General features: G+C 45.2%; 1 protein-coding gene across 6 annotated transcripts in view; it reads left to right on the top strand.

Moving 5' to 3' along the window:
• The first annotated feature begins 2659 nt into the window (after positions 1 to 2659).
• STIM1 (stromal interaction molecule 1) overlaps positions 2660 to 15397 on the top strand; it is a 165146-nt gene continuing 152408 nt past the window's right edge. The window contains exons 1-4 of one of the 6 annotated variants that reach the window (XM_039525511.1): positions 2660 to 2800; positions 3615 to 3846; positions 4635 to 4735; positions 5000 to 5279. In XM_039525511.1, the coding sequence (XP_039381445.1) occupies positions 5171 to 5279 (109 nt within the window). In that variant the 5' untranslated portion in view covers positions 2660 to 2800; positions 3615 to 3846; positions 4635 to 4735; positions 5000 to 5170. Of the gene's footprint in view, positions 2801 to 3614; positions 4193 to 4634; positions 5280 to 15397 lie in introns of those variants that run through there. The other 5 variants (XM_039525494.1, XM_039525521.1, XM_039525502.1 and 2 more) reach the window with 5 other exon arrangements.

Here is a 15397-nt window from a genome sequence, read left to right as displayed (position 1 = left end):
AGTCTTGATTTCAGCATTTGCGGTGGGATGGGAGCGCTGGTTTTCTTCACGATCAGTAGAGGGACAATTGTGTAAGACTCAGGAAGTGATGATAGAGTCTCCTCCACTGGTGCTGCAGCCTCACAGTCCAAGATGGGAATTCCACAGACCTCTCCCTCCTCTTGAGCACTGGGATGCTGAAAAAGTGAGATCCCAGTTCTGTGGAAGGAGTCTCTTGCTGTGGTAGAGCTGGGCTTGTGGTCTGCAGCCACAGTAGTGAACAGACTACCAGGAAGCTTTAGAAGACAGATATATTCTCATCCTCGAAGTGTTGGCATGCACTGTTTGCCGTGCTGGTAGAGATGGCCAACACTGTCGTAGGAGATGGACAATCTAAGTTTAAAGATGGTAGCTACTAGCTCACTTTTTCACGTCTGTGCATGTGTCAAACCAGTGTAGATTGGTGAAGGCGTTTCTCAAGCTTTGTTGTGGTGCAAACTTTCTGTTCCTTCACGGCAACGGATATTGCTGTCATGCTGCAACTGTATTGTGCCGAAATAAGAGTAGCTGGATGAACGGAAACTTGCTCTGAGTGAGTTTTAATGTTTGGACCATCCAATATCATGGACATTAGAGCCAATAGTGACTCAGGCACAGATTTTGCTTGGCCTCCTGGGTTAAATGATCCAGAGAACTAGGGGCCACCAAATGAAATAAATGGGCAGCAGGTTTAAAACAAATAAAAGGAAGTTCTTCTTCACATAGCACACAGTCAACTTGTGGAACTCCTTGCCTGAGGGGGTTGTGGAGGCTAGGACTATAAAAGGGTTTAAAAGAGAACTGGATAAATTCATGGAGGCTAAGTCCATTAATGGCTATTAGCCAGGATGGGTAAGGAATGGTGTCCCTAGCCTCTGTTTGTCAGGGGGTGGTGATGGATGGCAGGAAAGAGATCACTTGATCATTACCTGTTAAGTTCACTCCCTCTGGGGCACCTGGCATTGGCCACTGTCAGTAAACAGGATACTGTGCTGGATGGACCTTCGGTCTGACCCAGTATGGCCATTCTTATGTTCTTATAAACTGTGTTTTCATTTGGCGTATGTCTGTTCAAATTTTTGCTGTTTGGGACAGGTGAAGTGCTTCTTCGTCACAGTCTTCCTCACACGCTTTTCTGAGGGCATGACAGTATCCTGGTTGAAGGCAAGGAGCACATCATGTCTGTCTTTGCATGCTTGGGGATCTGGAATGTGTGAAAGGATGTGTGATTTTAGTTCAGTGCTGTGAATGTCGCCCCCAGCTGTTCTAGTCTCTCTGTATAGAGCCTGGTGAGGTCTGCTCATCTGAATGAAGATGTGGCTCCAGTCTTTAGTTTTGTCTCCAACGTATGCTATCAGTTCAGCAAAGGCAATCCCGTGTGACATCTTCTCTGTGTTGCTTTGCTCAGTTTTCTTCTCCCTGACTTTGTTGTAGAGAGACACCAAACAGCTTGCGTGATACTTTGCCTTTTGGGTCACTAAGTCCCCTGCCCTTGGTTTTGCAAGCAAGCACTGGTCTTGCAGCTGCAGTGCACACTTGACTATTAATGCCCAGGGTAGAAGCTTCATGGAGGTCTTCTGCTGGCTTGTTTGTCTCACAAATCAAGCACGCTTCTTTTCCTGGAGGTCCTTTGTGTTGGTCGCTGAAACGTGTATTTCGTCAGCAGTTCCTCAGGGTGGTCCACAGCTTTTTCAGTTTGGTCCTGTTAAACTGCTGGAGTACGATAGCCAGATCTAACATGCTCTCGTTTTGATTCTGCTGGATTAGTCAGCTCTGCACCTGGGTCCTCCTGACAAAGCGCACACTTGCCCCTGTCTGTAGAGGAATGGGATGTCTCTGCTCATGGACCTGTCTCCCAAAGATTGCATCTTTCTGACACATTTGGAGCACCAGTAATAGGCAATAGTAATCTAATATCTTTCGCTACTGCAAACAATCAATATTATCACCAAGCAGCTTTCACACAACCATAGTAGCATCTGAAAGAAAAAAGAGAAATGTGATTAAATTTGGCCAAGGGCACACTGACAATCAAAATTTTATGGTCATGTTGGAGGAAAACCAAGAATAGATCCCTTGCACATCCAGACGTAGAACAACGTTATTTGCTGATTGTGACAATGTTGTTAAAATGACAGCCACAGCCAACATGGAAAGAGTTGGCGATGGCCCCATACCTGAAATTCTTTATTAGATCAGGCCCTAAGACTGTGGCAAATGCCCTGCTTTAATCATCAAGCCCTCAATTCCATCATCTTGTTGCACAAATAGGGCAGAGGCTTTGGGGAGGGTGTGTGTGTGTCTCCCTCTGGGCGGATGCTCTGGGTTCAGGACCTGGGGGCTTCCTGTGCTGGGCCCCTGCGCTCTAGGGGTCTGCAGGAGCCACAACCGGCTTCCCGTTGCCAGGCAGCGGGGCGCACTGTCCCCCAGCAACAGCCAGCCTCGCCCCGGGCCAGCCGCCGTCTCCCCTCCAAGCGCCGGCCCCGCCTGAGCCTGCTTAGCTCGCGCGCTCTGCCGCCCTGCTCTGAACAGCCGCCTGCAGCTCCCGCCCTTCGCCGCCAGAGGCCGCTGCCGGGCAGCGCGGAGCCCGCCAGGGGGCTGGGCCAGGCGGTCGTAGCCTATTGGCTGCCAGCGGGAAGGGGCGGGGCCTCTCCTGGTTCCTGCCCCGCCCCGTTTGGCGGCGCGGCGGTTGGCGCCTCCGCTGTCAGTGTCCGAGCGTGCGGCGGCGGTGGCAGCGGCAGCGGCGCTTCAGCCCGCTCCGGAGCTGGGCGGCGAGAGCGGGGTAACCGGGGACGGGGGGGTCCGCCCGAGGGGAGACACCTCTGCCGGGGGAGGGGCCTCGGGAGAAACTACCGGGCGCGGGGGAGCGACGGCGGGTCTGGTGCTGAGAGGACTGCCCGGGAGAGACCATTGCGGAGGGGGGAAGGCTGGCCCGGCCTGGGAGAAACCATTGCTAGGGGTCAAGGGGTGGGCTGGGTGAGACCATTCCTGCTGGGGGGAGGCGGGGAAGGGCTAGCCCTGGGGGAAACCATTGCTCAGTAAAGAGGGGTCAAGGGTTAGCCGGGGTGAGACCCTTGCGAGGGTTAAGGGTTAGCTTGGGTGAGACCATTGCTGACGGGGGGGGGGGAAAAGGGGAGGTTAAGGGTTCTTGTGGGTGAGACCATTGCTGGGGGGGGAAGGAGGGAGAGGTTAAGGGTTAGCCTGGGGGGGGAACCATTGCTGAAGGGGGTGAGGTTAAAGGTTAGCCTGGGTGAGACCACTGCTGAGGGGGGGAAAGGGGAGGTTAAGGGTTTTTGTGGGTGAGACCGTTGCTGGGGGAAGGAGGGAGAGGTTAAGGGTTAGCCTGGGGGGGAAACCATTGCTGAAAGGGGTGAGGTTAAAGGTTAGCCTGGGTGAGACCATTGCTGAGGGGATAGGGGGAGGTTAGTGTGGGTGAGACTATTGCTGAGGGGGAAAAGGGGTTAAGAGTTGGCCTGGGTGAGAGCACTGGTATGTGGGGGAAGGGCTAGCCTGGGAGGAATTTTTAGGGCTGGGGGAGAGAGGGGGTTCTGAGCAGAGAGACTAGAACCAGCATTAACGATACTGGCCTGTCCCAGGACACCCCAGGCCTACCGCGTGAGAGCTGCCGCAGGAGCAACGAGGACTAATCCCGGGAGAAGCCAGGCCTACTGGATGAGCAGACTGTCCCTGGAGAAGCCTGGAGTTGATAGGCGCTAGGTCTGACGAGTGAGAGCCATCCTGAACGCTGCTGGGATTTCTTATGTTCTGCTCGGACAGACTCTCTTGGGAAAATCCATGATTGAATGGATGCTGTTGATTTAAACTGGGGTAAAAGGAAAAAAATCCTTATATAGCCTATCGTATCCAACAGGCCTGTGATAGATCATCACTCAACTCTAGAAAGAGAGCTGTGGTGGAAATAAATTGAGCCAAACGAAGAGAGATTCTGGCAATTTTTTGAGTGAGAAGAGTTGCTGATAAAATAAAGTGATCTGGAAATCCCAACGATAAACTGAGATTTGCTGAAGTGCATAAAAATAAATCTTGATCAAAACTGAGTGTAAACCAAAATTTGGATTAAACGGTTCAGAGGCTTTTTGGATTAAACTGAGAAATTTGCCTTGGGTAAAGATACTAATCCTGGGAGACAGCAGACAAGACAAACCTGTTTCAGGTGGTAAAACTACTGCAGTTTTGTGCTGCTGAAGTGGGAATAGAGGACCGGATAATGGATGTTCTTCCATATTTTTTTTTTTAAGGGAGTGTTAGCAAGAAGCAAAGGAAGGGATAGGTTACCTGATACCTGGCAGAGTCCAGGTCTGTTAGTCTCCAGCTGAATAAGGTGGCCCTGTTTGGCATGTTTTTTATATTTTGTACTGTAATAGAGGATTGTGTCCTGTGGGGCGCTTTAACACTTTAATGCTGGGTTTTTAAAAATTCTTCTCTGCATCTCTAAAAGAATGTGCATTAGTGTCTTTGCAAATATCTTGCTCTTTAAAAGTATCTGATTAAAATGCATGTTATTGGAAATTTAAATTAAAGCATTAAGTTGTCACATGCACAGACGTTTAGCTGACCAAAAGAAAATTATTTTAAACAAGTTTGGTTTATTCTAGTCTTGCTAAATGGTTTGGAATCTGCAAGTGGGTTGAAGCTGTGCTTGACTGCGAACAGTTAGAACTTGGATGCTGCAGCATTTTGAGTCGAGACTTTGCTGGTAAATCATTCATGAATTTTTTTTTTGTACTTTTTAATACCAAAAATGTTAGGTATATTTTATCTTAACTAGTCTTTAAAAATACAAGACTTAAGATAACTTTCTTCAGGGCTAGCGAGGCTAATTTAAAATTTGTTTTATTTGGAGATCAATTTAATTGTGAGGCCATTTTTTGGGAGAAGCCATAGATTTAGGGCAAAATTTCAGTGTATGCTGGAGGAGGGGAAAAGAACCTCAAAGTATCTCCATCCTTTACTTCTGTAGCCTTTGGAATTAATCTGGCACTGCTCCTGGGATATCAGACACTTTACTTCCTACACCATTTTGGGATATAAAGGTGCAGAGTGAACTAAGAAACTCGAACATATCCATTGGGGACTGATGCTGAGGAAGAGCTGACATACAAAGGGATAAAGTCCGTAATATTATACAGAAATGGATGTGTGGTCAAGAGTAGCAGTGTGGATCCTGTGTGGTTTTCTTCTGCACCAAGGACAGGGGGAGAGGCCCCCAGGTACCTATTTGGATGAAACTGCAATTGCAGGTAAGGAAAAGGCTTCAGAAATGGTCTGTTTTTATATCCCCTCCTTCCCAGCGATGAGGAAAACATTAGAACTTACTGCTCGGTGAAACTTGTTGGTAGTCACAGGTAGGGCCTATATGCTGTTAGCTTTGATTAGTTCTTTGACAGAAGATAATCAGTTTTAGTTAATGATGCTTTCAGTTTCCCATACATTGCACGGGATTGGTTTGTCACATGGCGAAACTTAGAACGTTAAATTAAAGTTTTCAGCTTCTTCAGTAAGTGATGTCCTCAAGAATATATAACATATTAGGTTAGTGCAGACCCTGTAATAAATGACACACCCTGTTGGTGGAAAAATGCTCATCAGTTTTGAGAATCTTGCTCATGAGTTAGATTCAACTGATGTGTCAGGGAGTCAGGATGGCACATGGCACTTTCTCTGAAACCCATTGCTTTCAGAGAGGTTTAAGATGACTAAACAACAATCTGTTTATTTCAAAACGGATGCCAACTTTTCACCAGCTGCGGATTATTTCACTGTTTATTGTGGATACTGACGTCATCTGTTTGGGAAATTTCAGATTTAATGTAGTTTTTGGTTGTTTTTTGTTTTAAAGCCACCTCCCCAATGACTGCAAAGAGCACTGTCCCAGAATATAAGGGGGAAAGATAAAAAGGAGAAATTGCATACTTTGCATAGAAAAATCACAAGTCTAAAAATATTTTTTTCACTATTGCCCTATTGACGTTCTTGGGGAAATAAGCGTTTGATCATGTCTTGGCAGGGAGAGAGAGAATGAAAGTATGACAGCTGAATTTTTTTGCTGTCTAGTCCCGCCCCCCCCCCCCCCTCGCCTCCAAATCTGTCTGTCTCAGTCTGGTTCCCAATAGACAAATGTTGGCCGTGCATAAGCACTTGACTCCTTTGCTGACAGCTTGATAGTCTCAGTAGAGGAGTAGGTCATTTTTTGGACTGATATACCTCCACTCCGAGTGATTGTCCCTGTATTTCAGGATTGAGGTATAGCAGAGAAATTTGTGCTGTTGCTGCTTTTACTGTCACTATCTGTAGCTAAACAGTGGCCTTCAGTATTCAGGGCTGCCAGTCCTGCACTTTCACCAGCACTGAATTCAGATGCGCACACAAGAAAATAGAAGGGAATCCTATGAGCACTGGGAGACAAAAATATAGTTGATTTACATAGCAGAAAAAGTTGTTGCAAAAATGCTCTCAGGTTGGATGCAGGCCAGCTTTTAACAACCGAAGCATAACTTGCCTCTTGAAAGCATCCCATCCAGCAGTGTCATCAGCATCTGGATGGATCCTATAGCTGGCGGTACCCAAAAGCATTAATTGCATTCAGAATGGTTTGAACCTGATCAGAAGACTCATGAATGCAGGTTTCCAAATAAATACTTCTTCAGTTAAGAAGTGAAGATAAGGGTCCCTGGAATAAAAGGAGGAATGGCTGATTTATGAGTGCTGAGTAGTGTGTGTGTTTGTTAATTTTAATACTGTTATGGTAAATTTCACTTTTGTTAGTAACCAATAATTTTACTTGGTTTTAAAACTGTCTGTTACTAACAGTGTCAAACTCTTGGAACTCTTGAGCCCTGAGGTGAGAGAGAGAACATGTACCTGGTACTTCAGAAAGGAAACAGGATCTCTGCAGTCCTTTTGAAATAGGGTTTGTGCCTTCAAGTGGGGTAATTTTTGAAGGCATTGCAGAAATGTGGCAGCCCTGGTGATCCAGTTTCTAACTTGCTTTTACCTCTAAATGACAAGCAATCAAGTGCAGTGTGGGAGAGGAGAACCCTGTGAGGTATGCAGTCTTGGCGTAGATTACCTGCAGGCAGGCTTTCCCTTCTAAGGGGTTCCTATTCACTGTGTGTACTCCTGTCTGTTCAGTTCTAGTCTATATACAATTTCCATTTGTTTTTTTGATAAAAATAACTTCAGATTAACACGTGGCACCTAGAAAGAGCACCATAGTGATTACGGTTCAGAAATCAGCATAGAGATAAACGAGATCTGACTGGACTGCATAGACACATGTTGATGCATAATAGAGGTATTCACTCCCGAGGTCAGTAACTCATGGCATTTAACTACTCTGTGTGCGTTCCTTTGTTGGATAATCGTTGAAGGTTTTATTGTGCATGCCACACTTGGTTCAAAAGGCCCATAGCAAAAAGGCTCTTTAAGATAGTTTTTAACATTTGCTTTTTAGTTGTCGTAGTTACTACAGTACCTGTATTTAAGTGCAGAAGGCCCTCATACATCACATATCACTTTCTACCTCATGCAGTCCTCTAGGAACAGTCAGTATGAATTCTGTTAGTTGGATGCATGACTATACATTACCGTTATCATTAAATAGATGCAAACAGTTTAGGACTACTAGGTTTTGAAATGAGGTACAATTGTCTTTCTTTGACGTGGCCTGTTTTTAATATTTAAAAAAACTGATTGGGTTGGTCACTTGTCATCTCTGTAGAAAGTAATGAGATTCTCAGAAGCAGCAGGAAAGCAGTTTACTCAGAAAGCAGAGGGGTGGGTGTTGGAACAGTGTTTGCTGATTAGGCTCTTCCTGCTTTCAGAGCTCTAGATTCATGTTCATGCCCAGGTAAATTACATGCTTTATACTGGATAGGAGTGTATGTTTGTGATTTCTAGGCTGTTTAGCCCTGGATTTAGAGAGAGAGAGAGAGAGAGAGAGAGAGAGAGAGTGTGTGTGTGTGTGTGAAGTTTAACTCGGTCTCTGGGAAAACCATGCTTCAGACTGTGTTCAGCTTATAAACAATTGTCTTCATGGGCATCTGTTTTCTTTGAAAAATGAACATAAGAACGGCCGTACCGAGTCAGACCAAAGGTCCATCTAGCCCAGTATCTGTCTACCGACAGTGACCAATGCCAGGTGCCCCAGAGGGAGTGAACCTAACAGGCAATGATCAAGTGATCTCTCTCCTGCCATCCATCTCCACCCTCTGACAAACAGAGGCTAGGGACAGCATTCCTTATCCATCCTGGCTAATAGCCATTTATGGACTTAACCACCATGAATGTATCCAGTTCTCTTTTAAACGCTGTTATAGTGATCATTATGAGATAATGATTAGCCTTTTCACATCTAGGTGTCTGGTTCAAGTCTAGCTAAGGTTGGTAGTGCTTGAGAGGCTAGTTGTCTGGTCATTATGAGAAATGAATTGGCAGTGCTGTATAGTGGATAGATTTTTACGGCACGAAGGGACCAATATGGTCATCTTCAGTCGGACTTCCTGCATAACGAAGGCCAAACACCAGCACCTTGTAATCTCTGCATCAAGCCCATAACTTCTGTTTGAGCCAGAACAGAAGCTTTAGTAAGACATCCAGTCTTGATTTCAAGACTTCAGATGTCCCTAGGTCAATTGTTCTAATGATTAATTACCCGCATGGTCAAAATTCTCACCTTAAATCTAGTCTGAATTTGTCTGGCTTCAGCTTCCAGCCATTGGATTTTGTTACGCTTTTATCTGCTAGATTTTAAAGAGCTCTACTATCAGAAATCTCTTCCCCATGTAGGTACTTGCAGAACATAATCAAGTCTCCTCTAATTCTTCTCTTCGATAAACTGAATAGATAGAGCTTTGTACGTCTCACTGTAAGGCATATTTTCTAGACTTCATATTGTTCTTATAGCTGTTTTCTGAACACTTTCTAATTTTTCAACATTCCTTATGAAGTGTGGACACCAGAACTGGACACACTATTCCCGTAATGGCCTCGCTAATACAGTACAAAGAGGTAATACCATCTCCCTACTCCTACTTGATATTCCCCTGCTTATACATTCAAATATTGCATTTAACCCTCTTAGCTATAGCATTGCACTGGGAACTCATGTTTAACTGGTTATCTACCTTTGCTCCTAAGTCCTTTTCAGTGATCCTGCATTCCAGGATACAGTCCCCCATTTTGTAAGGGTGACCTGCATTCTTTGTTCCAAGACACATGACCTTGCGTTTGGTTGTATTGAAATATCTCTTGTTCAGATTAGAGCCCTGCGATCTGACCTGAACCAGAGTGGGACCCTGACTACATGTGTCGGGTCTGGGTTGGGTGGGAAAAGAACCAGACTCTCTCAACATCAGATCAGGTCGACTCTCCTTCTCCTGCCCATGGGGTCTGCATGGCAATGGCTGACAGCGGTATGCCCTGCTCCTGGTGTCCATTCCTCCCCCCCCCCCCCTTTTCTGGTGCATGGTGCGGAGCGAGTATGCCACTGCACATATGCAGTGCAACAGGGGGCAGCGAATGGCGGGAGCAGTGGGTGTGCAATTGCCAGTGTATGCTACCCTGCAGACCCCATGGGCAGAAGGCAACAGCGGTGGCAACTCAGATTCAGGGAGGAGGGGGAAGGTTTGGAGTTGGTTTGAAAAATGATGTGACCTGGTTGGGTCGGGGTGGACTTCGGTCTGGGTCAGGCCTAAAGATTCAGTCTGATCAGACGTCTAGTTCAAATGTATTGTCTGCAAATTACCAGCAATGGAAAGTGTGCAGCCTCTTCACTTTGACTTAAATCCATCTTCTGTTTCCGTCTTCATGTTAATAACAGGTGCCTGTGCGCCAGCTTTCCTGTACCTTACTCTGGCTTGTGTCCATACTATTTGAAAGGAAAAGGCTATGCCTTCCTGTTTCTGTGGGGAGAAATGCCGGACCTTGGTGGGATGCCTTGTATGAAGGAAATCAGTTTGTTCCTCCTTATGGCATGGCCCAGATAAAGTAAAGATCCTTGCTCCTGTTAACATTATTGTTGTGATATTCCTTGGATAACAGCTGTGGTAGATAGCATTCAGAAAGTACAGCATCTAGTCGTTCTTGCACTAACTGAGTAGCTAAACTGCAGTTGCTGACTTACACAATGCTTCCTCCATTTCTCTACATTTCCTTGGAAACTTGCTGGCTGTGGCCTGGAAATCACTTGACCAGTGTTGTAAAGTTCTCTCTCTTTTTCTCTCTCTCTCTGTGGCAGAGATGTGTTGAAAGGAAAGATCCCAGTGCTTGATTACTGCAGTAGGATAAATGCTTTTGTCATGGGCTGGGGGTTTTGCTCCTTGGCTGCTTCCACACTATAGCAGTTAGTTGATGTATTGTCCTCTGCATGAGTCGCACTCCACTGCATTTGAGGGTAAATGGAAGAAAATACATTTTCTTGGGGTCCTACTCAAAAGCCTAAGCAGTCTTTTTGTGTGGCTCCACTTAACTGTTGTTCCAACAGCTTGAGAACAATTTGCTGCTCTATCTATTGGTTAGGCAAATAGTGAGCTGAGACTTCTATTTTTCTGCTTAACTTTGTTTTGTTATCTCATTCTCTCATCCCATTTGTCTGTTTTGTCCACCTGTTGTGTCCTGTCTGACACCTGGACCATAAGCTCTTTGGGGGTAGGGACAGTCATCTTTATTGCTTGTCTGTACACGACTTAGCACAATGAGGCCTTGACTGGAGCTCCCAAGTGCTACCAAAATACCCACAATAAAAATGAATAGGATAGTAATAAAGGTAATAATTGGAGATATACGAATCTCCTAGAACTGGAAGGGACCTCGAAAGGTCATCGAGTCCAGCCCCCTGCCTTCACTAGCAGGACCAATTTTTGCCCCAGATCCCTAAGTGGCCTCCTCAAGGATTGAACTCACAACCCTGGGTTTAGCAGGCCAATGCTCAAACCACTGAGTTATCCCTCCCAGAGGGATGCTAGAGGAGCAGCTTGAAAGCATGTTGTCAGGACCACTCCATGTTTCTAAAGCACCGGTCTAGAACTGTTTATCCTAGATATCTTTAAGGCAGGGGTCCCCAACGTGGTGCCTGCGGGCATCTTAGTGCGCCCGCGTACTGGCCGGTGGACGCGCATCCGCTGAGATGCCGCCGAGAAGCAGCGTCATCCAGTGGCGTCGCCGCCGAAATGCCGCCAATCCCAGTGCTGTAATCGACCAGAGTGTCTACACTGGCACTGCTGCGCTGTAGCCCTGGCACAGAAAGCCGTACGCCCTCTCGTTGGGGTAGTTTTTTTTTACAGTGCTGCAACTGCGCAGTTTCTGTGCACTGAGTGGCTTGGCAGTGTGTACAGCTATGCATTGTCAATGGAAAAATCTTTGGCATATTGAAAATGTGGGACTAAAATACATTGAGTTAATATAAAACCAGACTAGCTGAGGTACTACTGAACTGGTTCATTTTTATATTCAGTTAACCCCCCCATGTTTAAATTTAAATGAAGCTGCTGCAGAACTTCATCTGTCACACGAGGGTGCCACAGAATCCAGGAATCTTGCTGTAGAATGTAGATTCAGTTTACTGTAGAGTACACAGGCCCTTGAGATAAAGTGGAAAGTAGAGATAAGTGAATAATGTAAAGAAGCAAAAGAATATGTGAAGAGAAATGACACAGGTTGTATTGCAAGATAAGAGAACTGAGTGGGACATGTGAGTTGAAGATATCAAGAGTGAAAGACAAGCACAGGCAAAGTAATTGACGATGAACAAGCAATGAAAATGGAAAGTATTTTGAAGAGCTGTACAGTGTGCAGAACACAGTAGGTGAAATGGTCTCGGAGAAGTTCTCCAATACAAACAACGGAAAGCAGATATGGGAATTCTTAGAAGTAGTAAAGATCTTGATAGAAAGTTTTGAAATAGGAAAATGTGCCAGGAGGTGACAACATGACTGCACAGCTGTTGCAAACAGGCAAAGTACTCACAGTAAAGTTGATGCACAAGCTGTTTAACAAGATTTACAAGGAAGAGTGAGAGCTGAGCGAATGGAGGAAAGCAATAATAGTACCGATTTATTAAAAAGGGGATAAGTGAAAATGCAGTAAATAGCAAGGAATCAGCTTATTGAGTGTTCTAGGAAATGTATTCAACAAGATGTTGCAGAGGAGAATGAAGTATGTGGAAACGGCATTGCAGAGGAACAGTCTGGATTTAAACCAGGATGAAGTAAAAAAGATCAGTTATTTGTGATAAGACAGGCAAGTACATCATCGGCGATCCCTTGAGGTCCCTCGTAGGTTTTATTTTTCATGGGTTCTTTGGTGACTGAAGAGTCCAATATTTGAGCCACAGGGTCGTTGGCAGATGTTGCAGGTGGTGTTGGAAGACAGGGTTGGGCTACAATTGCTGCGTGATAGTTGTCTGTCCTTTCTTTTCTGGTGTTTTTCTGTGACCAGGGCAAGGCGATTTTCGTCAAAAGTGGACGTTACCTGTCTGACAAGTCTTTGCCAGTTATCCCTAACCTGGGCTGCTGTCTTCCAGTGTGTGGTGTTGATGCCACATCTCTTGATATTTATCTTGAGGATGTCTTTAAAGCGTTTCTTTTGGCCTCCCCGTTTCCTTTCTCCTTTGAGTTGGGCATACAGCAGTTGTTTTGGTAAGCATACATCAGGCATGTGCACACAGTGCCTGCTCCACCTCAGCTAGTGCTGGATAACCAGGGCTTCAACACTGAAGATGTTGGCCTCTGTGAGCACACTGACATTAGTGCGATGATCCTCCCACTTCGTTGAGGATCGTCCGAAGAAAGTGCCGGTGCTGACATTCCAGGTTTTTCAGGTGTTTTCTGTAGGTCACTCAAGTCTCTCAGCCATTCAGGAGAGTTGGGATTACCACCGCTTTATAAACCAAAAGTCTGTGTTCTGATGATGTGATTGTTAAACACCTGGCGAGACAGTCTGCCAAAGGCACGGCTGGCGCAGTGGATTCTATCCTGAATCTTGACATCTATGTCTGTCATCTGTGAGAGATGGCTACCAAGACAGGGAAAGTATTCTAAACTGACAAAGAAGAACTGGAAAATGTAGTCCTTCTTTGCTGGGTCTGATGATTGACCGGGCATTGGCTGGTGGAGAACTTTTGTTTTGCTGATGTTCAGAGTTAACCCTAGGCTTTTGTAAGCTTCAGAGAAGCAATTAAAGGCTGTTTGTAGATCCTCCTTTAAGTATGCAACTACAGCACAATCATCTGCTACTGTTGCCGATATTACTTTAGTTCTGGCATAGAGACGAGAAAGGTTGAAGAGGTGGCTGTCAGTCCGATATTGGATGCCAGTGCCCTGTGGTAGACGGTCTTGGATTAATGTTTTCATAGCTGCTAAGAAAATGGAGAAAAGGTTGGGTGCCAGTACACAGCCTTGTTTTACGCCAGTTCGGATGACAAAGGGCTTAGAGGTAGAGCCACTGCACAAGATGGAGGCAGTCATCTGGTCGTGGAGGAGTCTTGCAATGGTGATAAATTTGCTTGGGCAGCCAACTTTGACATGATTTTCCACAGAGCCACACAATTGACAGAATTGAAGGCTTTGGTCAGATTGATAAAGGCCATATACAGCTCCTGGTGGTGATGTTCTTGACGTTTTTCCTGGATCTATCTGGCTGCGAAAATCATGTTGGTGGTGCCTCGTGATGGTCTGAAGCCACACTGGGACTCTGGAAGTACTTCCTCTGCAAGAGGAAGCAGGTGATTTGGTAAGATTCTAGCAAGGATCTCCCCAGCGATGAAGAGAAGGGCAATACCTTGATAATTGCCACAGTCGGCCCTGTCTCCTTTTTTTAAAATGATGACAATGTTAGCATTACGTGAGACAGCAGAGATTTCTTCAGTGCACCAGATTTTGAGGAGCAGCAAGTGAAGCTTGTTAGTGTTTCTCCCTCCGCTTTCAGTACTTCAGCTGGTATGCCATCAGGACCTGGAGCTTTATTGTTCTTCATTTGTTTAATTGCTTTGCAGACCTCCTCAGGTGTTGGTGGTTTGGCAAGAGTTTCCCAGATTGGGTGCTGAGGGATGGAGTCAATGGTGTCAGTCACAGTCGAGTCTCGATTTAGAAGCTTTTGGTAGTGTTCCTTCCAGCACTCTTTGATGGATCCCTTATCTTTAAAAAGGGCACTACCATCTAACAATTTACAAAGGCTTCTTGCGGATTCTCCATTAGTGACAATTTTAAAATCAAGATTGGATGTTAAGAAGGAGTTACAAAAAATAACTGAAAAGGTAAACGCAGAAAGCAGAACATTAGGACTGAAGATCAGCACAAAGTCACAACTGTGGCAATTGGCAGACAAGAGGAAAATGCAAAGATGAAAGTCAGACACAGAACTAGAACAAGTGGAAAAGTTTTTGTATATTGAAGGACTAGAATTGAAGAATGGGAATTTGAAAGTAACATAAAAAGAAGACTCTGTAATCGCTGTTGCATTTGGAAAATTCTGTAAGATCTGGAAGGTTAAAGTCATTTGGTAAAAATGAAAATATGTCTCTATGGGACGGTTGTCATGCTGATACTGCTGCGCGGGTTGGAGTGTTGGAGTATGAGGAGAGCTGATGAACATAGGTGACTGAGTGCAGAAATGAACTGGCTGAGGGGAGTACTGAGAGATTTAAGACTGCAGAAAATAAAATATGATGTCATAAGAAAACAGGGCAAGAAATAAAAATGTTACAGAAGATTAAAGAGAGAGGTGTCAAGAATGGACCGGAAAGGATACTATACATGGAGATACATAGCAGAGTGCAAGGGACTGCAAATAGAGGAAGACCGAGGATACATTGGATAGATACGGTGAAGAATGACCGAGAACAAAAAGGTATAAAGATAAACGAATCCATTCAGCTAATTCAAGATGTAAAGTGTTGGAAATACTTAATTCAGCCCCATTGTCACTGCTTGGCTGATGGATGGGAATCAAATTAAAAAATACAGGCCAGTGGCCATATACATGTGTATGATCATTCTGTTCCCAGTCCAGCCTCATGGGAACTCCGACTTTCTGCTGGAGCTGTGTGTTAATAATTATTGCATCCTCTTCTCTGCCACAATTCTGAGGAAACTTGCATAATAAGTGAGAAGGTATTGAAAGCTGCTTTTAGTTGGTGCTCTTCTAGATCAGCAAGGATTTTTGACCTTTTGCCTTCTGCTTCTGGCTTCAGTCAGTTCCAGTGATGTTAAATCACTTGCCTGACAGGCACCTTAATGAGAGGCATGAGCTGCAAATGCTAATGGCATTTGATTGGGTAACATGGGAGAATTTTAGTGAAAGGTGGAATGAGTGGTTGGGAAAAGTTCTCTGTTGTTTGACCTTAGTCTGTTTGCCAAGGCAG

Source organism: Mauremys reevesii, linkage group 1 (genome assembly GCF_016161935.1).
Source record: "Mauremys reevesii isolate NIE-2019 linkage group 1, ASM1616193v1, whole genome shotgun sequence".
Classification (NCBI taxonomy): domain Eukaryota; kingdom Metazoa; phylum Chordata; order Testudines; family Geoemydidae; genus Mauremys; species Mauremys reevesii.
Note: the sequence above shows the minus strand (reverse complement) of the source record. Positions and strands in the feature narration are given on the sequence as shown.